Source organism: Papaver somniferum, chromosome 1 (genome assembly GCF_003573695.1).
Source record: "Papaver somniferum cultivar HN1 chromosome 1, ASM357369v1, whole genome shotgun sequence".
Lineage (NCBI taxonomy): Eukaryota > Viridiplantae > Streptophyta > Magnoliopsida > Ranunculales > Papaveraceae > Papaver > Papaver somniferum.
Window position 1 is genome coordinate 49,767,451 of NC_039358.1, and position 22,039 is coordinate 49,789,489.

The 22,039-nt window shown below is 37.9% G+C and overlaps 5 protein-coding genes, 1 long non-coding RNA gene and 1 pseudogene across 6 annotated transcripts; 5 read left to right on the forward strand and 2 right to left on the reverse strand.

Annotated features, from left to right (window-relative positions):
- Positions 1-1,001: 1,001 nt before the first annotated feature.
- Positions 1,002-1,836, forward strand: LOC113305920. Its single transcript, XM_026554928.1, has 2 exons — positions 1,002-1,201; positions 1,392-1,836. The coding sequence occupies exons 1-2, from the start codon at positions 1,002-1,004 to the stop codon at positions 1,834-1,836; spliced, it is 645 nt and encodes a 214-aa protein (XP_026410713.1).
- Positions 1,837-4,445: 2,609 nt separating this feature from the next.
- Positions 4,446-5,446, forward strand: LOC113286159 (wall-associated receptor kinase 2-like). Its single transcript, XM_026534859.1, has one exon. The coding sequence runs from the start codon at positions 4,464-4,466 to the stop codon at positions 5,394-5,396; it is 933 nt and encodes a 310-aa protein (XP_026390644.1). The 5' UTR covers positions 4,446-4,463; the 3' UTR covers positions 5,397-5,446.
- A 29-nt stretch (positions 5,447-5,475) lies between these two features.
- LOC113286151 (wall-associated receptor kinase 5-like) lies at positions 5,476-7,980 on the forward strand. The gene is made up of 2 exons (XM_026534850.1): positions 5,476-5,976; positions 6,097-7,980. The coding sequence occupies exons 1-2, from the start codon at positions 5,865-5,867 to the stop codon at positions 7,164-7,166; spliced, it is 1,182 nt and encodes a 393-aa protein (XP_026390635.1). The 5' UTR covers positions 5,476-5,864; the 3' UTR covers positions 7,167-7,980.
- Positions 7,981-8,075: 95 nt separating this feature from the next.
- LOC113286171 lies at positions 8,076-12,144 on the reverse strand. The gene is made up of 3 exons (XR_003329151.1): positions 11,995-12,144; positions 9,336-9,500; positions 8,076-8,336 (listed from the first exon to the last, which is right to left on the reverse strand). It is a non-coding gene; the product is annotated as an uncharacterized LOC113286171 (long non-coding RNA).
- Positions 8,367-11,636, forward strand: LOC113286140 (wall-associated receptor kinase 5-like). The gene is made up of 3 exons (XM_026534842.1): positions 8,367-9,512; positions 10,054-10,218; positions 10,313-11,636. The coding sequence occupies exons 1-3, from the start codon at positions 8,609-8,611 to the stop codon at positions 11,536-11,538; spliced, it is 2,295 nt and encodes a 764-aa protein (XP_026390627.1). The 5' UTR covers positions 8,367-8,608; the 3' UTR covers positions 11,539-11,636.
- A 497-nt stretch (positions 12,145-12,641) lies between the features above and the next one.
- Positions 12,642-21,777, forward strand: LOC113305979 (annotated as a pseudogene).
- On the reverse strand, positions 15,347-18,057 carry LOC113286188 (putative wall-associated receptor kinase-like 16). Its single transcript, XM_026534878.1, has 3 exons — positions 16,970-18,057; positions 16,711-16,884; positions 15,347-16,602 (listed from the first exon to the last, which is right to left on the reverse strand). Exons 1-3 carry the CDS (start codon positions 17,877-17,879, stop codon positions 15,425-15,427), a joined length of 2,262 nt encoding a protein of 753 aa, XP_026390663.1. The 5' UTR covers positions 17,880-18,057; the 3' UTR covers positions 15,347-15,424.
- Positions 21,778-22,039: the final 262 nt, after the last annotated feature.

Below are 22,039 nucleotides of genomic sequence, written 5' to 3' on the forward strand. Positions count from 1 at the left end.
GTGGTAGGCTCCCCTGCCTACAAGCTCAAAGCTAAACTGCTAAATACTAAGAAAGGTCTAAGAGATTGGCATAAGTCTTCTTTTGGTAATATTCAAACCAATATATCTGCCATTAGGAAAGACTTAGATGATCTCCATCTCTTTAACCCAACTGATACCAGTAATACTTCTAGACTCAAAGATAGACTTGAGTACCTTTATAATTTAGAAGAGTTATATTGGAAAGATAAATCTAGGGAGGCTTGGCTCATGGAAGGTGACAGAAATTCACCCTATTTCCATAGAGTAACTCTCTTTAGGAGAAAAAGAAATGCCATTAGATGGATTAAGAACTTCTTGAATACTATTCTAACTGATAGAGATACTATTGAAAATTCTTTCATAGATTATTTCAAAAGCCTTTATTCTTCCCATACTCATCAGTTTCAGGATGAAATTCTTGCTGATCTTCCTATTAAATTTTCTGCTGAGGATAACACATTCTTAAATATGCCTCTTTCCCCAGAGGAAATTAAGAATGCTGTGTTCTAAATGGGGGGAAAAAGGCTCATGAACCTGATGGCTTTACAGGTCTTTTTTTTTTTATCAAAAACACTGGGATATTGTGGGAGATGCTGTCATTGATATGTGACACAAACCTGCTTTAGAACATGGCATTTGCTAAGGTCTTTAAACATACCAATATTGGTCTTATTCCTAAAGTCCCTCTTGCTGAACTTGTTACTCAATACAGACCAATAGGGCTTTGTAACTTTATTTATAAAATTCTTTCAAAAACTCTGGCTAATAGACTCAAACCCTTTATGAACAATATAATTTCCCAAAATCAAAGTGTCTTTATTCCTAAGAGGAGTATTTCTGATAATGTTCTGCTAGCCAATGAGGCCATATATGCTGTCAATCGTAATGATAAAGTTTAAGGCATAGCTTCCATCAAACTTGATATGTCAAAGACTTATGACAAGCTTGAATGGGATTTCCTAGAAAAGGTTTTAACTAAAATGGGTCTGTCTAACCACTGGGTTAAACTCATAAACCAATGTGTTTCTACTGTCTCATACTCTGTCCTTCTTAATGGTATCCCAACTGGTTTTTTCCAACCTAAAAGAGGGCTTAGACAGGGAGATCCTCTTTCTCCCTATCTTTACATCATTTTCTCTAAAGCTCTATCTTCCTACATTGATAAGTCTACAAAAGAACGGTATTTTAGAAGGTATCAAAGTTTGTAAAGAAGCCCCCAAAATGACTCATCTTTTGTTTGTTGATGATTCTCTCCTGTTTTCTAAAACTACTACTCAAAACTTTCAAGTCATTAAAGACTATCTTCAAAAGTACTGACTGGCTTCTGGGCACGAAATAAATTTTGAAAAATCTGGTATTTTGTTTAGTAGGAAGACTCCTGAACATAGAAAAGCTCTTTTGGCTAACATTTTAGAAATTCAGAGCAGGGGTTTAGGAGAAAAATATCTTGGTACTCCTACTGTGTTTCAAGCATCTAAAATCCAGATTCATATGGGTATTCTCCAAGCTGTTGATGCCAAAATCTCTATCTGGCTTCATAAGCTCTTATCCCAAGCTGATAAAACTACTCTAATTAAACACATTGGCCAGGTTATCCCCCCTTTTCAAATGGGAGCCTTTCTAATATCTAAGCATCTTTGTAAAAAAATGGATTCGTACCTCTGCAAATTCTGGTGGGGGGAAACTTTAGACCCAAAAGATAGAAAGTTGCATCTGCTTGGCTGGGACATTTTATGCTCCCTCAAAGTTGAAGGTGGTTTGGGCTTTAGGAAGGCTGAATTAAATAATCTGGCTATGCTTGCTAGGAATGCCTAGAGAATCATGGAAAATCCTAATTGCTTACTGGCCACTGTTCTTAAGGCTAGATACTTTCCTAGAAATGATTTCCTGAATGCCAAGTGCACTAGTAAGTGCTGTTGGAATTGGAAGTGTCTACATGCCATCAAGGAACTAATCAAGCCTTTCATTTCTTGGATAGTTGGGGATGGTCAATTTATTGACCCATGGTGTGACAAATGGATACCTACTTTGGGTTCTTCTACACCTAACCCTCTAGTTCCTCATGATCATAGTATTAAAGTGTCTTATTTTATTGATTCTCAAACTAGAAGTTGGGATGTGTCTAGACTTAACACCCACTTTGATATGCTTCTGTCCAGAAGATTATCACCATTCCCTTAAGCCAGCTTTGAACTCCTAATAAGAGGGCTTGGGATCTTTCAAAGAATGGCAGGTTTTCTTCTAAATCTGTCAACATGGGACTCAGAGGCCCTAGGCCCTCCCTTTGTAAAAATCTTTGGAAGCGTATCTGGAAAGTGAGAGTTCCTTATAGAACTCAAGTTTTTCTTTGGAGAGCAGCAAGAAATGCTTTGCCCTCCATAACTATCCTTCACACTAGAATGCCTATGCATAGTGTGGACTGTCCTAGGTGTTCTGATCCTCAGGAAACTATTATGCATGCTCTGATCCTTTGTCCCTTTGCTAGCAGAGTCTGGTTCATCTCTGACTTCAATATAAACACCCATTTTTTTTTTCAAAACAAGTCTTTTATTGATTGACTTCTTTTCTGGTTAACTGATCCTCAATCTAAACTCCCTGATGATGACCAAAGTCTTTTTGTGGCTATCTTATGGTCTCTTTGGACCAGTAGAAACAATTTCATCTTCCAAAATATTTCTGAAAACCATACTACTGTCCTAGCTAGAGCCAGAGCTATGCTCCTCACTAGGAAAACTAGTTTGCCTGTCTCTACTACTATTTCTGTCAGTATTTGTGATAAATGGATGCCCCCTCCTTTGGATGGATTAAATGCAATATTGATGGTGCCTTTGATGATATTTCTGGAGCAAATGGTGCAGGGTATGTGATGCGAGATTTCTCAAGAAAAGCAACCTTTTGTGCGTCCTTAGTCTTTGAGGTACATTCTGCTGAAGAAGCTGAAGCAAGAGCCATCTGGGCAGTACTGAAGAAAGCTTTGGATCAACAGTTAACTCACATCATCATAGAAAGTGATGCGAAATCCCTTATCGACCAATTTTCAACAGGGAACTTTGAAGGGAATTCGCGTACGGATGCTATCTTTAAGGACATTCAGTTCTTCCCGTCTAAGTTAGTTACTTGTATTTTTAGTTTCCAACCTCGTTATTGTAACTCTGTAGCTCATGAACGCTCTGTGGGCTAAAGAAAACAATTCTACCATGTATTGGTCTATCCCTCCTGTTTGACTTCTACCAACAGTTGAGGAGGACCATTAGCCTTTTTTGAAGGCCTTTGATTATTAAAAAAAAAAAAAAAAATCTCATCATCATCCAAATCTTTGTTTGCGGGAAATATAATATTCAAGAAAATGAAAAATTCGACTCTCTGTTGTCTCAGATTGTCCAAAATAACAAATGCAGGTTCCCATCGCGTAGAAATAAGTACACACACTATATTATGAGAGGTTATTCATCGTAGTTGACCATCTTGACAGATTCGACTGGAATAGTACAGATCTGGTTGGGACTAACTCTTTTTACGACCAAGGCAAGTCTGGTGGCAATATATCTTCATTTTTATACTTAGTAAATTAGAAAGATATATTTTTTTTTGAACTGGATTAGAAAGATGAATAATGTAGTACTACTACACTTCATAATTGTCAAACATTTCATTCTCCTAAACTAAAATATGTTTATAATAGGTGGATGATTAAAATGCAGAAAATTATGTTACCATGAGATATGCCTGTTTCTCTACACCCATTAGACATCGAGCTGTCAGTGAAAATGCAGAAAATTATGTTACCATGAGATATGATTAAAAGGGCCAAAACTCCGGTTGCTACTGTTACATATGAACGGCTGACAGTTTGCCACCTCAGCACTGTAGAGATAGCTGAAGAGAATAGATCCGTACGAAGAATGCTTCTATCATGTGTTCTTTTAACATTCAATTACACAATGACACCATCTTTTTAGTAGTATTGAAATGAAAACTAAAACAAATCCCATTCTTTCAGCTTTAAAATCCCATTTCTTGACTCTTCATTTTGGTTATACCCATGAGCCTCGACTCTTCATTTCTTAACAAAGATTCTGGACCAGTTGCCAATTTTAATTTTTTTTTACAGACGCCATTACAATTCAAAAATGTAGCAGTGATAGGTGGGTAGACAGGTATTGCGCCGTATTGGGAATGATGCAAATATTAGTTTAACATATCTGTCAGATCAAATGACCTTTGAAAGTCAAGGTTGCACTTGCAAGTTGCAACTGATAAGAGGGAGTTCAAAAGTCAAATCTTGCAGTTAACCTTACCTGCTAGTTGCAAGAAAAATCATATTCTTTCCCTCCCTGTCTCACTAATTCTATGCTAACCTTCTTCTGCACCACCATCCTCATCCAAGCTACATCATTTGATCATAATTTCAAACCAAGAAATAGAGTATTACAGATTGCACTATGTCTCTGCAACTCTTGTATTTATTGCAGCTGCTCTTACTAACCTTAGCATCACCATCATCATCATCATCATCATCATCAGTTGCTCCATTCTTCAAGGCAAAAGCAGGCTGTGATGCAAAATGTGGAAACATTTCAATTCCGTACCCTTTCGGGATAATAAAGCCGAATGGGGATGAGTGCTCTATTGATGGAGTTGGGTCTGGTTACAGGATTACCTGCAACACTTCATTTCAGCCTCCCAAACTTTTTATAGACAGAGGTAATGTGGAAATCAGAGAGATATCAGAAACTGAAATTCGCATTAAAAACACGCTAGCTACTTTATGTTACAACAAACTAGGTAATATAACGCTCGATCTGGGTCTGGCCAGCATTGATGTCAGTCCGACTCCTTTTACATTATCTAATACCAAAAACATGTTCTATGGAATTGGGTGCAAGACTTATGCATCTTTAGATGGACCTGACTTACAGAACTATTCAAGCGTGTGTTCTTCATCTTGTCAGAGTAGGGAAAGTGTGGTATCTGGGTCTTGCTTTGGCAACGGGTGTTGCCAGAGTACAATCCCGAAGGGGCTAAAGAGGTTTCGAGTTTCACTCTTGGCAAGACAGCCAGAGAACATTTCAGATATCTCATCTTTTAATCCTTGTAGTTATGCTTTTATTGGTGAACAAGATCTGTACACATTCAATGCATCCGATATTTTGGATGGGAATGTGTTCTCAAGCAGAGGAAAAGATGTACCAATAGTGCTAGATTGGGCCATAGGAAATAAGAATTGTGAAGAAGCACAAAAAAACTTGACCAATTTTGCATGCCAAGCGAATACTTACTGCACAAATTCCAACAACAATCTTGGATATCGCTGCACTTGCAATGATGGATACCTGGGGAACCCTTATCTCAGTCCTGGATGCCAAGGTATGTGACTTTAAGAAATATCTGCATCACTGGTATACAAAATAATTGGAAAAGCTGAACTGTTGCATTTATCAAATAAGAAGAAAGCATAATTAGTTGCATCAACAAGATACAACAAAAACAAAGAAACTGATTGTGCTTTGATAATATCTCCCGTACTTACTGTAATTTTATCAATTGGACATTTTAATATGTAGTCACTGTACTATTACCTTTAGTGACAGTGTTGCCTGAAATGAACGCTGATGAACTAAGTAGTTTTAACTGTTTATAGTTTTAAGACTAGTTTGTGCAAGGATGACAATAAACAAAAAGTCTGACTAATGATATAGTTATAACAGCAACTATGATACAAATGCAATCCATTTTCTTCCAATGCAACTGCGGAATTGAAAGTGTTCAATACTTTTGAAACAGACATAAACGAGTGCGAGGATCAATACAACAGTCCCTGTGTAGGAACTTGCACAAATACCATGGGAAGTTACAAATGTTATTGTCCTAAAGGGAGCCATGGAGACGGGAGGAGAGGCGGAAGTGGTTGCTTTCACAATAATCAAGCATTTCCAGTATTTAAGATATCTCTTGGTAAAATCTACCCCACCTACTAAAATCCAATCATTAACAATTCTTCACCCACAAGTTTACAATATATGACCAACATGATCCAATCTAACAGTAAATTAAACTGAACATGTGTTGATGCAGGTGTCGGTATAGGATTCTTATTTTTAGCTATTGGTGGTTCTTGGTTATACTTCAGTCTGAGGAAGAGAAACGAAATCCTGCTCAAGGCTAAATTTTTTCATAAAAATGGAGGTTTATTTTTAAAACAACAAATATCTTCACAGGAAAGTAGTGGAGAGTCATCAGCAAAGATCTTCACAGCAGACGAGCTAAAACTGGCAACCCAAAATTACGATGAGAAACTGATCCTTGGCCGTGGAGGTCATGGTTTAGTTTTCAAAGGAACTTTATCTGATAATCGTGTTGTGGCCATTAAGAAATCAAAAATGGCTAATGAAAATCAAATTGAAGAATTCATCAACGAGCTTGTTATCTTAACTCAGGTTAACCATCGAAATGTTGTGAAGATCTTAGGATGTTGTTTAGAGACTGAAGTGCCTTTACTTGTCTATGAGTACGTTTCTAATGGAACCCTCTCCCAACACATCCATACAAGAAAGGATGGTATGTCCTCATCCATATCTTGGGAGAGTCGGTTGAGGATTGCAGCCGAAACTGCAGGTGCAGTTGCATACCTACACTCTGCAGCTTGTGTACCGATTATTCATAGAGATATCAAATCTGCAAATGTATTGTTGGATGAAAGTTACACTGCAAAAGTAGCTGATTTCGGAGCATCAAGGTTAAATCCGTTGGATCTAAAGGAAATAGACACAATTGTTCAAGGGACCTTTGGATATCTGGATCCTGAATACTATCACTCTGGCCAATTGACGGGTAAAAGTGATGTTTATAGTTTTGGTGTTGTTCTAGTAGAACTTTTAACAGGAGAAAGACCCATTTCTTTGGCTAGGCCAGAAGAAAAACACAACTTTGCTATATATTTTCATTCTTTGGTTACAGAGAATGATATGTTTGAAATTCTTGAGGCTCGAGTGGCAACTGAAGGAAAACGAGAACAAGTTCTTGCAGTTGCTATGCTTGCAAAGAGATGCCTTAATTTGAGAGGTGAAGATAGGTCTACAATGAAACAAGTCGCTATGGAGCTAGAAAGTTTGAGAAAATCAAAGTTGTCATCAACACACCCATGAATGCAGGATCATTGCCTTAGGCACAATGCAGAGCAAACAAACACAGTACCAGAGTCAACAGACTTATACACTGTACCAAGCTCTTATTCCATTGCCAACTCTGACCAGTATAGTACCGAGAGGGATACGACAAAGTCGTCAAACCCGCGATGAGTATTGTATAGTTTCTTAAGCATAAGAATGGGCTATGGCAGTAGCTATATGCATCCAAGATAACATGTTTGAATATCTATTGTAGTTGTATCAGTTTGTGCTAAACCAAACTATAAATCATTCAAAGAACAAACCAACAAAATTTGACCCAACAGACCGTTACACTTTACCAACGTTCAAACACTAAACCCCTGTTAGGACAAGGAAGAGGGTCCAAAACCTCAAATGCTTGGGTGTTGGGTTCATTTTGGTAATTAGGTTTATAGGAGTAACTGGCAGCTTTAAATTTGGGCTTATTGATTGGAATAGAGATTATCTAAGTCTATGTAACAAAGTAAAATAATAGTAGAAACAAGCCATATCAACGTCAAGTTGAAAACTTGTTTTAATTCCTAATTCAGATGACGCTATGAACAATTTATATGATAAAGATGAATCCACTGAGGATTCTGGTCCTTGAAGTTAAACATTCCGTCATGGTTTCCCATAAACTAACAAAAATGTATTGATAAGGTATAGCTGAATGATTGGAGTTTTAAGATAAAAAAGCTAAATTTAATGCTGAAAATTCCATATATAAAGTTGACGAAAAAGAAGACTTTTATCAAGTATGTTTAATAACGGCAGTAAGTAATAGCATAAACTGTTACCAGATATGACCTGGAGATGGGCCTAATTCTCCCCACCATTATCCATGTCCTGCAAACATCACACTCTTCATCATCTCCATCTACAGATTGAGCTGTCAACGACAAGGCAGCTAACTAAACCAACCATTTAATTAAGGTATAATGCGAAAATGGAAGTCAAAGCAAGCCATTTCCGTGTTTAGGCTGAAAGGGTGGGGGCATTGCTTGTGTCTTAACATAAAAAATATGATGCTACTGTGCATATATATCTACAAAGAATAACACAATAGAAAAAAATAGCAGTAGTAGGCGTAAACAGATACTAAGAATAATGTGATATTGTTTACATATATGTCTGATCAAGGGGCCTCTCCAAGTCAAGGTTCAACTGGTAAGAGAAGAGAAGAACCATTCAAAGTCAAATACTCTACCTATCATTACTAATAATTAAATTGCTAATTTCACATAAAGAAATTTATTCTCTCTCTCACTAATAATTCTACGTCAGCCTTGTTCTCCAAAATCACATTACTCCCTCCACTAAGTCAAACTGCAGCTCTATATTTAGCATGTAGCAACCTTCTCCTTCACCAAAACTGAACAAACCTATCAACTATCTTTTGATAACCAACAGACAAGAAACATAATATCGATTGCATTATGCTTCTGCAGCTCTTGTATCTCGTGCAACTCTGTTTTTTAACCCTAGCATCGTCATCATCATCTGTTTCTCCATTCTTCAAGGCAAAAACAGGTTGTGATGCCAAATGTGGCAATGTTTCAATTCCCTATCCGTTTGGAATAATCAATCCAGAAGGGAATGGTTGCTCAATTGGGGGAACAGGGTTTGATTACAGAATTACTTGCAATACTTCTTTCAACCCTCCCAAGCCCTTCCTAGATACAGGTAATGTTGAAGTCATAGATATATCAGAAAACAAAATTCGCACTAAAAACACGCTATCTACCTTATGCTACAACAAATTGGGTAACATTACACTCGATCTATCAGTGGCCACAATCGACGTCAGTAGAACTCCATTTACATTTTCATATACCGAAAACATGTTCTTTGCGATTGGGTGCAACACATATGCAACTATATATGGGCCAGACTTAAAAAATTACTCAAGCTCATGTTCTTCAGAGTGTAATAGCAGGGAAAATGTGATGGATGGGTCTTGCTTTGGCAAAGGGTGTTGCCAGAGTACCATCCCCAAGGGGCTAAAAAGGTATGAAACTAGGGTCTCGAAATACACATCGCAGAACAATTCTGCAACTTTTGATCCTTGTAGTTATGGTTTTATAGCTGAGCAAGATCACTACACGTTCAATGCATCAGATATTTTGAATGGAACTAATTTCAGAAGCAAAGGAGAAGATGTACCTATTTTGCTTGATTGGGCCATCGGGAACAAGACTTGTGAAGATGCAAAAAAAGATACGATCAATTTTGCATGCCAAGAAAATAGTTACTGCATCAATTCTGACAACAATCCCGGATATCGTTGCACTTGCAACAATGGATATGCGGGAAACCCTTATCTCAGTCCTGGATGCCAAGGTATGTAAAATAACAATTCAGTCCTGCATCATTGGTCTATGAAAACTGAAAAGCATTGGCAAAGCTAAATATGGAATACTCTTTTGTTGCATTTGTATAGAAAGCAGAAAACATATTTAGCTGCCTCAATTCGATACCGAAAAATAAAGCAACTGATTTTGATTCACTAGAATGCCCATAAATCACCACCTCCCATCAAACTAAAAAGTCAGTGTTAATGTTTAAAGTCTCTATTTCCAGTAACCCCATGTAAATAGTTCACCGACCCATCTAAAAGATGACTTTACCATATTGGTTGATTCGATAAATCTTCGGCAATACACATACATAGAGTGTTGCGCTATACATATACCACCAGAGTGAGTAGCTTTAACCTTTATATAGTGTGAGCATATGTTCTCTCTTTAGGAAGAACTTAAACATGATCTTGTTAGTAATAGATATGACAACGATAGTACATGTCTAGCGATATACGAAGCTGCAATATTATTTCTTGTAATGCAATTGTGGAGCTAATGCTGGTCAAACATATTTGAAACAGACATAAACGAATGTGAGGCTCAGAATCCTTGTGTAGGAATTTGCACCAACACCATCGGAAGTTATAAATGTTCTTGTCCAGAAGGAAGTCGTGGTGATGGGATAAGAGGTGGGAGTGGTTGCTTTCACAACAATCAAGAGTTTCCGGTGCTTAAGATCTCTCTAGGTATATCTTTTGGTGGTGCCCCAATTCAATTTTATGATACAATGCGCTATGTGTTTTAGTTAGTTGATATCAAACTGAACCGATGTTGTTGCAGGTATTGCTTTAGGTTTCTTCTTTTTAGTTATAGGTAGTTCTTGGTTATACTTCAGTATGAGGAAGAGAAACCAAATCCTGCTCAAGGCTAAATTCTTTCAAAAGAATGGAGGTTTACTTTTAAAGCAACAAATATCATCACAAGAAAGTAGTGGAGAGTCCTCAGCAAAAATCTTTACAGCAGAGGAGCTAAAATTGGCAACCAAAAATTATGATGAAAAATTGATCCTTGGGCGCGGAGGTCATGGTATTGTTTACAAAGGAACTTTGTCTGATAATCGCATCGTGGCCATAAAGAAATCAAAAATAGCTGATGAGAGTCAAATTGAAGAATTCATAAATGAGCTTGTAATCCTAACACAGGTCAACCATCGAAACGTCGTGAAGATCTTGGGATGTTGTTTAGAAACTGAAGTTCCTTTACTTGTCTATGAATACGTTTCAAATGGTACCCTCTCACAACATATTCATACACTCAAGGATGGTATGTCGTCATCCATTTCTTGGGAAAGTCGGTTGAGGATTGCGGCTGAAACTGCAGGTGCAGTTGCATACTTACACTCTGCAGCTTCTATACCGATTATTCACAGAGATATCAAATCTGCGAATGTGTTGTTGGATGAAAACTACATGGCAAAAGTTGCTGATTTCGGAGCATCAAGGTTAAATCCTTTGGATCAAAACGAAATAGACACACTTGTTCAAGGAACCCTAGGATATTTGGATCCAGAATACCATCATTCTGGCCAGTTGACAGGTAAAAGCGATGTTTATAGTTTTGGTGTAGTTCTTGTAGAACTTCTAACGGGAGAGAAGCCTATTTCTTTGGAGAGATCGGAAGAACAACGTAATATCGCATCATATTTCATTTCATTGATGAATGGAAACAATGTGCTCCATGTTCTCGGGACTCGGATAGTGGCTGAAGGGAATCGAGAGCAAGTCCTTGCAGTTGCAAAACTTGCAAAGAGATGCCTCAGTTTGAAGAGTGAAGATAGGCCTACAATGAAAGAAGTTGCTATGGAGCTAGAAAGTTTGATGAAATCGTCGTCGTCAACACACGCATCAATGCTAGATAATTACCGTAAACACAATGAAGAGCGAATAGTAGTCTCAGCAGCTGAGCCGACAGATTTATATACAGTACCAATAAGCCACTACTCAGTCGGTGATACAGATCAATTTAGTACAGAGAGAGATATGACGATGTCATTTAATCCAAGATGATTGTCTAATTCACCTACACTGCCATGTGGTTATATTTACCTATATTGCCATCTGAAATTGCCAAATTTGGCATCTCCACTATAAGCAAATGTTTCCAAATTGCTAGACACAACAATCATATTGAGAATAAATTGTCTTAGGTTTAAATACCTTGTATTGTGGATGTTCTAAAGTGTAGATGTTTCAGCAAGTGCATTTAAGAATAACAATATCAACAAATATTCCTCTATCGCCGTTAATGCCTTCGCAAATGAATCAATATGAGTCCTAAAAACTTACTGTCAGTATTAGGTTTCTCTAATTAGATACGGAATTCGACTCATGACCACTCAATTAAGAATTTGAGAATCCCAATACGACTATGATTAAATCATGAACCAAATTTCAAGATTGATAAATAAAGGAAAATCAACTTGGTAAATCAGTAAAATGTTGGTATAAAAGAAAGAGAATCACCTGAAGATGCGCCCTCCCTCCTCGATTCCTAATCCTCCATGGCCTTTTACTTTTAGTTGAGGTAATCTCATGATTCTCATCCACATCGCTCTCTGCCATTAATCCCGGTGAGAATTAGCCCATGGTTTGAAGTTTGAACTTTGAACTCTCTTTTGGGGATTTGTTCCAGATTCCACTAGTGGTGACATCTTGGCATGTATAAGGGGCCTTGAGGAGGTGACCACGGTGGAACAACACAAGCTTACCGATGCTGCTAATGGGCATACCAGTTTGTTTAGGGGTATAACAATCCATTACCAATAAATGAATATTTTGTGTATTTTGGTACACACCGGAACAAACTGGTACCTCCATTAGCAGCCACGCTACAAACACCTCAAGGATTTTGACTGCAGTAGGTTTTTATCACTGTGGGCTCTCTGGACAAATTAGTAATAAGCAACTGGCAAGAGAAGAACATTTCAAAGTCAAATGCAACTCCCAATGATTTTTTAGATTCCTATTTTTTTATGGTTTTCCCTGTCGATAAGGATCACTCTATTTATGCATACAGAATTATCCCATAGACGTGTTAAGAATCTACCTACCAGTTTTGGTTGTTCCTAGTTGTTACCACGACAAACCAACAAAAACATAGATTGTATATCATGTTTCTGCAACTTTTGTTATACTTTCTGCAGCTATCATGGCTAACTCTAGCAGGGGCAGCATCATCTGATGTTACATTCTACAAGACAAAGGTGGGGTGTGAATCCAAATGCGGTAACATTTCGGTTCCCTTTCCGTTTGGAATACGTCAAAATGGGATTAATGTTGGGTGTTCTTTCGGTGGAGCTGGGTTTGATTACAGCGTTACCTGCAACACTTCCTTCAACCCTCCTAAACTCTTCCTAGGTGTTCATGAAGTCATAGATATATCCGAAACTGAAATTCGAACCAAAAACTCGCCATCAATTATATGTTACGACACCGCATCCGCTGGTGTCACGTCAGAACGATTGGCGGTTCGCATGGACTTTAGTCTGTATCCATTTACAATATCGTATAGGAAGAACATGTTCTTTACGATCGGTTGCAATGTGTTTTCGTCACTTGCAAGTCCTGCGCTGAATTACAAAAGTTTCCCCTGTCTATTAAATTGTGAGAGTAAAGAAAGTGTGAAGAACGGAACTTGCACAAACATGAAAGGGTGTTGCCAAAATCCAGTACCCAAAGGGTTAAAGAGCTTCGAAATACGGGTGATACAAGGCCCGAATCTTAATCCGTCTGTTACTTGGGTCTTATAATCCTTGTAATTATGCATTCATTGGTGAGAAAGATCACTATACTTTCCAATTATCGGATATTTTTGACGGTTATAGTTTTGTTAGTAAAGGGAAAGATGTCCCTCTTGTTCTTGACTGGGGGATCGGGAGTAAGACTTGTAACGAAGCGCAAAAGGATGCATTCAGCTACGCATGTCAAACGAATAGTCACTGTGTCAATTCCGATAACAATCCTGGATATCTTTGCACTTGCGATGAAGGTTATGACGGAAACCCTTACCTCAGTCCGGGATGCCAAGGTATGCACAAAAATTATGGCTTCCTTGATTTGTTCTGGAAAATGTCGCTTACATAACTGATCATTTCCCCAATGTAAATGTAAACTGTTGCACTTGAACAGATGTGAATGAGTGTGACGATCCAAGCGGAAGTCCATGTGCAGAGATTTGTACAAACACCATTGGGAGTTACAATTGTTCTTGCCCAGAGGGTAGTCGTGGCGACGGAAGAAAAGATGGGACTGGTTGCCTTCGGGAAGATCAAAAGGCTCCGATCTTACAGATATCACTTGGTAGGACTTTATTGCATGTGTTGCATCAGTTTTTGTATGTACATTTTGTAAGTGTAAAAGCATGTCTTGATAAAATGTTATGCAGGGATTGGTTTCGGTTTCTTGTTCGTAATTCTTTCAAGTTCCTGGGTATACTTGAGTATCAAGAAAAGAAAGTCAATCAAACTCAAAGAAGAATACTTTCAAAAGAACGGTGGTTTGCTGTTAAAACAACAATTATCATCACATGAAAATGGTGTTGAATCATCGGCGAAAATCTTTACAGCAGAAGAGCTTAAATTGGCAACTAAAAATTATGATGCAAACTTAGTTCTAGGCCGTGGAGGCCAGGGAATTGTTTACAAGGGAACCTTAACTGATAACCGAATTGTGGCAATTAAGAAATCAACAGTCCAGGAGAGTCAAATTGAAGTGGCACAAGTTGAAGAATTCATTAATGAGCTTGTCATCTTAACTCAAGTGAACCATCGAAACGTCGTGAAAGTCTTGGGATGTTGTTTGGAGACTAAGGTTCCAATGATTGTTTATGAGTATGTTTCCAACGGCACTCTCTCCGACCGTATCCATTCGAAGAACGGGGTATCTCCATCGTCTCTTTCTTGGGAAAGTCGGTTAAGGATTGCTGCAGAAGCTGCTGGTGCACTTTCTTACCTACACTCTGCTGCAGCTATACCCATCATTCATAGAGATATCAAATCTGCCAATATACTGTTAGATGAGAAGTACATTGCAAAAATTGCAGATTTTGGAGCATCGAGGTTGAATCCTTTGAATCTAGATGAAATAGACACAAAAATTCAAGGGACATTAGGATATTTGGATCCTGAATACCGTCAGACCGGTCAATTAACAGTTAAAAGTGATGTTTATAGTTTTGGTGCAGTTCTTGCGGAACTCTTGACAGGAGAAAGAGTCTTTTCTCAAAATAGGCCAGAAAAGGACCTTGCTGTATATATTCGTCCATTGACAGAAGAGGATGATATGATGGACATTCTTGAGGCTCGAGTGGCAACTGAAGGGAACCGAGACCAAGTTCTTGAAGTTGTTAAGCTTGCACAGAGATGCCTTCATTTGAGAGGTGATGATAGGCCTACAATGAAACAAGTCGCCATGGAGCTAGAAAGGATGAGGAGATCTGTATCTCCGGAGCATAGCCAAAGCCATGAATAGGCAACCAACACAGTGACTGAACCAACAGACCTTTATCCTGTACCATTAAACTTCAGTGCTGATGTTGATTCTAGCCTGTTCAGTACAGATATGTCAATGTCTATGGACGTTCCGCGGTACTTGCATTGAATAATTTTGTTAAATGTATGAAATCTTGAATACATTTCTTTTTTAATTATTTCATCAACTTATTGTTAAAAAGTGGCTTCTTCATTTTATACAGCTTTGGTTGGCTTACTAGTCAAATAAGCTTCAGCACTTCCATCAAGATTAGATATTGAATTCGGCCCTTGAAAAAATAGCTATCTAGCTCATGAAGAGGCAAACACCTAATCATTGATGTATAAATTAAATTTGAGTGATGGTAACATTAAGAACAAGAAGAAAAGTCTACACATGTATTGAGTATTGCCAATAGACATTGTCATATATTACTATACAAGCTAGAATCGCCATCAACATAGGAGTCTAACTGGATAGGAGGATACAAGTCTATCGGATCCGGTTTTATGTTAGTGTGTTCTTCAGAGAAGTGCTTAGATGTGTGATTTAGTGATACAAATTTTGATAAACTCTCAAGTTCCACAGCGACTTGTTTCATTGTAGGCCTATCTCCACCTTTCAAATTAAGGCATCTCTTTGCAAGCATAGCAACTGCAAGAACTTGTTCTCGTTTCCCTTCAGTAGCCACTCGAGCCTCAAGAACTTCTAGCACATCATTCTCTGTAACCAAGGAATGGAAATACAAAGCAAAATTTTGTTTTCTTTTTGTCCTGGCCAAAGAAATAGGCCTTTCTCCTGTTAAAAGTTCTACCAGAACAACACCAAAACTATAAACATCGCTTTTACCTGTCAACTGGCCAGACTCATAGTATTCTGGATCAAGATAACCCAATGTCCCTTGGACAATTGTGTCTATTTCAGCTAAATCCAAAGGATTCAACCTCGATGCTCCGAAATCCGCAACTTTCGCAGTGTAGTTTTCATCTAATAGAACATTGGCAGATTTGATATCTCTATGGATGATGGGTACAGTAGTAGCAGAGTGTAAATAAGAAAGTGCACCAGCAGTTTCGGCAGCAATCCTTAACCGACTTTCCCAAGAGAGTGATGATGAGGATACCCCATTCTTGGAATGGATATGTTCGGAGAGAGTGCCATTAGAAACGTATTCATAAACAATCAAGGGGACTTCAGTCTCTAAGCAACATCCCAAGATCTTCACAACGTTTCGATGGTTAACTTGAGTTAAGATAACAAGCTCATTAATGAATTCTTCTATGTGACTCTCCTTCACTATTATTGGTTTTTTAATTGCCACTGCTCGGGTGTCAGCTAAAGTTCCCTTGTAAACTATACCATGGCCTCCGCGGCCTAACACTAATTTTGCATCATAATTTTTGGTTGCCAATTGTAGCTCTTCAGCTGTAAAGATTTTTGCCGATGATTGAGCACCACCATTTTCATGTATTTGTTGTTTTAACAACAAACCACCATTCTTTTGAAAACATTTCTTTTTGAGTTTGATTGAGTTTCTTTTCTTCATACTCAAGTATAACCAGAAACCTGAGAGAACTAGAAACAAGAAGCCTAAACCAATTCCTGCATGGACATTTTACAAAAACATGCTATCACTACACATATGGCATATATACACAAAAGTTGATGCACAGTTCATTGAAGTTCTAATAGCAGCATAAAAAGTCTTACCGAGAGATATCTGCAACACCGGAGCATTTTGGTTGTCTTGAATAAGGCAACCAGTCCCATCTTTTCTTCCATCGCCACGACTCCCCTTTGGACAAGAACAAATGTAACTCCCAATGGTATTTGTGCAATTCTCCACACAGAGATTAGTGCTTTGATCATCGCACTCGTTCACATCTGTACAAGTGCAATAATGTATAGTTACATATAGGGGATATGTTCCCAAGTTTTTACCAGAAGAAAACAAGCTAGTTGAACATACCTTGGCATCCAGGACTGAGGTAAGGATTTCCGCCATAACCTTCATTGCAAATGCAAAGATATCCAGGATTGTTATCTGGATTGATACAATGACTATTTGCTTGGCATGCAAAGGTGGATAAGTCTTTTTGTGCTTCTTCACAAGTCTTGTTCCCTATTGCCCAGTCAAAAACCACGGGGACTTCTTTCCCTTTGCTAACAAAATTATAACCATCCAAAACATCCGTTGATTGGAATGTATACTGACCTACGAATGCATAATTACAAGGATCAAAATACCAACTGACATTTGACTGCTGACGGTTCTTTGCCATCGTTATTTCAATTTTCTTAAGCCCTTTGGGTATAGTACTTTCGCAACAACCGTTGTTGCTCACGCAAGATCCACTTATCACACTTTCTTTAGTCTCACAGGTTGAAGTACATGTTCCTGTGTAGTTTTGTAAATCAGGACCTTGGATGATGGAGAACACATTGCAGCCGACTGTAAAGTACATGTTCTTTGTATAGGATAATGTAAATGGAGTCCGATCTAAGGATATACTAGAAGAAGGTAGATTTAAGGTTACCCCACCAGATGCGTTGTGACATAATGTTGCTGGGGTGTTTTTTGTTCGAATTTCGGTTTCTGAAATATCTATGACTTCAACGTCACCTACATCTAGGAAGGGTTTAGGAGGATTAAAAGAAGTATTGCAGGTAATGCTGTAATCAAACCCAACTCCATTAAAAGAGCACCCAACATTAATCCCATTTTGACGTATTCCAAATGGATAAGGAATCGAAACATTACCGCATTTGGCATCACAGCCAGTTTTTGCCTTGAAGAATGGACCCTCTAGTGATGCTGTTTCTTTTAGAAGAGTTAGCCATGAAAGCAGCAGAAAGTACAAGAAAAGTTGCAGAAGCATAATTTTACACTATGTTTCCTAGTAATTAATTTGGTGGGATGCTGGCAACTAGCTAAGTTGATAAAATTTCATGGAGATATTTATGTATTATTCATGAATCATCTGTAAGACTTGATTTCAGAATGTTTTTCTTCTCTTGCTAGTTGCAGTTGTTGCTTGAAGACCAGTTTGAGACGTGAACTGATCATTGAGGTTCAAACCGCTATTTTAGAATTTTGACTCTGGGCCATAGATTGCTTTCCCCACGCTGGCATGGGCCAGAGTCAAAAATACTGATAGATGAATGTAATTGAGAGTTTGAGATTATAGGCTAGCTTTACATCTATACACCATATTGTGTGTTGGCGTATCGAACAAGAGTCAACCATCACTTTTTTTTTTTCCAAGCAATCAATAATTTTCACTTTTCATTTTTATTTCAGTCGGTAGCATTAGCAAAATAGCACATAGCCACATATTCAATGAATCATTTTCAACCATTAGAGGAAAAATGCAAAGATAATTCAAGTTGATTGTTTTGTTTCTTTTGATCGACATTTGCAAGTTGCTTGTTTCTTAGTTGATTGATGTTGCAAGGTACACCTTTGATCATTAAATCTCCTTTGGAGCTTTGCAGAAAGAAAGAATGAAAAATGTGGCAAGGTACACTTATATGGAAATACAAAAATTGAAAACCGGGGGTACAATTATTGATGTTTAGGTTGAATTTAAGTGATGATAACGATCTTATCAAATGTACCACGTGAAGAGAACATAGTATGTGGTCGACGAGATTTTAAGGAGGTTCAAATTTGGTTCCATGAATGGTCTTTAAAATCATGCAAATTCAATTTATTCTGAGTTTTTGGTGGTTTTCTTTGGTTTTCTTGTCATGTAGTTGCAATTTGCAAGACAAGTCTAACAAGTCGGCAATGCTTTATGAGTGGTCTTTGTACATTATTTGCTTCATGGATTCACAGCCATATATATGCAAGGCAAAACTGTTTTGTGTTTGACCAGATGCCTTCCTCCTTGTCAACGCTTTATTTGAAGAGAAGTTGAAAGTCAAATACTCATAAGAATAATTGATAGCTACCATTTAATTACAAAATTCATTTCATATTACTCTAACTTCTTTCACTATATCTTAGCTAGCTAACATCATCACCATCACAAACATGAAACATATAAAACTCTTAATGATCATCATGTTGCTGAAATTCATATTGTTTTTGCAACTCTCTGGGCTTACATCTTCAGCATCAACTCCGTTACCACTAGCTAAGCCTGGTTGTGATGCAAAATGTGGCAACCTTACCATTCCGTTCCCATTTGGTATAGGTCCAAATGAGAATGGGTGTTCACTTACCGGACCTGAATTATTTCACTACAACATTACCTGTGATACCACATATAATCCTCCGAAACCCTTCTTACGAGTCGGTAGTAACACAACTGCAGGTCCAGCTGCAAGATATCGTATGGTAGAAGTTTTAAGTATATCAGATTCCGAAGTTCGGATCAAAAACTGGCCAGCTACAAGCTGTTATCAATACAAAACTGGTGAACTTACCTTAGATGAAGGTATAGGTTGGATGGCCTTCAATGGAGCTCCGTTTACTATTTCGTACACTCGGAACAGATTTTTTGGTCTTGGCTGTGACACACTAGTATATTTTTATGAGCCTGATTTTAACTTTAATTCATCTTGTATCAGTTTTTGTCAACGTCCAACAAATATTATAGATGGGTCTTGTTCTGGGAGTGGATGTTGTCAAACACCATTGCCCAAAGGCGTAAGGAAGTTTCTTGTTTTAGCTAATTCGTTGAATACATCTGCGGATACTTTATCTTTTGCGCCTTGTAGCTATTCATTTATAGGGGAGTCAGAGAAGTATACATTCAGTGCTTCAGATTTGAATGGTAAAAGTTTTCATGACAAAGCGAAAGATATACCAGTTGTTCTTGATTGGGCTATTGGGAACAAAATATGTGAAGAAGCGCAAAAGGATGCTTCTAGTTTTGCATGCCAAAAGAATAGTAAATGTAACAATTCTGACAAGGTCCCTGGATATCTTTGTACTTGCAACGAAGGTTTTGAAGGGAACCCCTATCTCAGCCCAGGATGCCAAGGTATGGATTTATAAACTGATCATCTCTACTTCTTTCGCTTTTGCTCTTTATTAGTCAAAATTTCATTTCGCTAACGTGTGTTCTTTATGTCTTTGAGAGGGGACCAACAGATACAAATGAGTGTGAGGATCCAAACAACAATCATTGTGAAGGAATTTGCACAAATACCATATAGGAAACTACAATTGTTCTTGTCCTGAGGGCAGTTATGGTGATGGGAGGAAAGACGGAACTAAGTGCACTCGAAAAAGTAAAGAGTTTCCAGGAGTAAAAGTCACTATCGGTATGATACATGACTTGTTAATTAGCATATCCAGTATTTGCTAATTTTACTAAATTATGATTATACTGTGTATATTTGTCAATGGGTCTGATATGAATGATGTTTTTTGATGCAGGAACTGGCTTAGGGTTCTTATTTACGATTGTTGCTAGTTCTTTGTTATACTTGAGCATAAGGAAAAGACAGTTGAAGAAACTCAAAGAGAAATTCTTTCAACAAAATGGCGGTTTGTTATTAAAACAACAAATCTCATCTTATGAAGGTGGTGCAGAGGCTACAAAAATCTTTACTGCCGAAGAATTAGAAGTGGCAACTAAAAATTACAGCGATAAACAGATCATTGGTCGAGGAGGTTTTGGAACAGTTTATTTGGGAACTCTGCCAGATAAACGTGTAGTTGCTTTTAAAAAGTCGAAAGTAGTTGATGAGACCCAAATTGAACAGTTCATCAATGAGCTTGTTATTTTGGCTCAGGTTAACCATCGAAATGTGGTGAAGGTCTTGGGATGTTGCTTAGAGACTCCGGTTCCTTTGCTTGTTTACGAGTACATTTCTAACGGTACGCTTTTCCAACACATCCATAAAAAGGTGGAGGGAAAATCATCATCTTCACTTTCTTGGAGTACTCGGTTGAGGATTGCAACCGAAAGTGCAGGAGCACTTGCATATTTGCATGCTGCGGCTTCCATACCCATCATTCATAGGGATATTAAGTCGGCTAACATACTTTTGGATGAAAATTACACTGCCAAAGTATCGGATTTTGGAGCATCAAGGTTAAATACACTAGGCGAAACCCAAATAGATACACTAGTTCAAGGAACAATTGGTTACTTAGATCCCGAATACTATCAAACTAGTCAACTGACCGATAAAAGTGATGTTTATAGTTTTGGTGTAGTTCTTGTGGAACTTTTAACAGGAGAAAAACCCCTGTCTCTAAGTCGATCCCAAAAACAGAGAAGTCTTGCTTCATTTTTCCTTTACGCGATGGAAAAAAATGATGTCTTCAAGCTTATAGAACCTCGAGTAGAAAATGAAGGAAACCGGGAACAGCTCATAGCAGTTGCGGAGTTTGCAAAGAGATGCCTTAACAAGAAGGGTGCAGAAAGACCTACGATGAAACAAATTTCTGCGGAGCTAGAAAGTTTGAGTAGGTTTCAGACTCATGACCCATCCAGGGATTATAATAATTATCAGAGCCATGGACAAAAGTCGGGTCTACTTGTTGATGAGCCGGCAGACCTCTATTCTATACCAGTAAGCTCTTACACCTCCAGCAATTCTGATCAATACAGTACGGACAAAGATTCTTTTGTATAGGCGTCCATCCGGCGATGAGTGTTTGATTTTATAATTTTGTTGATTTATTTATAAGTCGACTCGAAGGAAAATGAGGTGAAAATTCCGTGATTAAGAGTTACGCCTTCCTTTGTTTTTTTCTTTTTTGGGTGAAGGTTTCACCATATCGTCCAGCTTACTAATTTGACTATCAGTTTGCAATTCGTTTTTTTTTCGACTTTCGTGTCTTTGACGCAAGACTATGAGAAGTAGCAATGTCAAAGCTTCAAGATTTTGCCATTTTCCTCTTTGTACACGGACTGGTGCATGTTCAAGGTGCAGCAAATGGCGAAGTCATCGTTGACTTTGGATGAAAATAGTTCCAAGTAAACAGTAATTATAAATTTCAGAGAGACGCAAAACAACGTCGTATTAAAGGGAAAATCCAAGATGTGAAATTTCTCCAATCAAACAGTTCTTGTTT

What these genes read in the sequence shown, in the direction of transcription:
- LOC113305920 (XM_026554928.1), top strand. Translation starts at nt 1,002, where the DNA reads ATGGGTCTGTCTAACCACTGGGTTAAACTCATAAACCAATGTGTTTCT. An exon ending in GATAAGTCTACAAAAGAACG is followed by an intron (nt 1,202 to 1,391) that starts GTATTTTAGAAG and finishes TTTGTTTAGTAG; the next exon opens with GAAGACTCCTGAACATAGAA.
- LOC113286151 (XM_026534850.1), top strand. Translation starts at nt 5,865, where the DNA reads ATGGGAAGTTACAAATGTTATTGTCCTAAAGGGAGCCATGGAGACGGG. An exon ending in AGTATTTAAGATATCTCTTG is followed by an intron (nt 5,977 to 6,096) that starts GTAAAATCTACC and finishes GTGTTGATGCAG; the next exon opens with GTGTCGGTATAGGATTCTTA.
- LOC113286188 (XM_026534878.1), bottom strand. Translation starts at nt 17,879, where the DNA reads ATGCTTCTGCAACTTTTCTTGTACTTTCTGCTGCTTTCATGGCTAACT. An exon ending in CCTCAGTCCTGGATGCCAAG is followed by an intron (nt 16,885 to 16,969) that starts GTATGTTCAACT and finishes GCACTTGTACAG; the next exon opens with ATGTGAACGAGTGCGATGAT. An exon ending in GGTGTTGCAGATATCTCTCG is followed by an intron (nt 16,603 to 16,710) that starts GTAAGACTTTTT and finishes ATGTCCATGCAG; the next exon opens with GAATTGGTTTAGGCTTCTTG.
- LOC113286159 (XM_026534859.1), top strand. Translation starts at nt 4,464, where the DNA reads ATGTCTCTGCAACTCTTGTATTTATTGCAGCTGCTCTTACTAACCTTA.
- LOC113286140 (XM_026534842.1), top strand. Translation starts at nt 8,609, where the DNA reads ATGCTTCTGCAGCTCTTGTATCTCGTGCAACTCTGTTTTTTAACCCTA. An exon ending in TCTCAGTCCTGGATGCCAAG is followed by an intron (nt 9,513 to 10,053) that starts GTATGTAAAATA and finishes TATTTGAAACAG; the next exon opens with ACATAAACGAATGTGAGGCT. An exon ending in GGTGCTTAAGATCTCTCTAG is followed by an intron (nt 10,219 to 10,312) that starts GTATATCTTTTG and finishes ATGTTGTTGCAG; the next exon opens with GTATTGCTTTAGGTTTCTTC.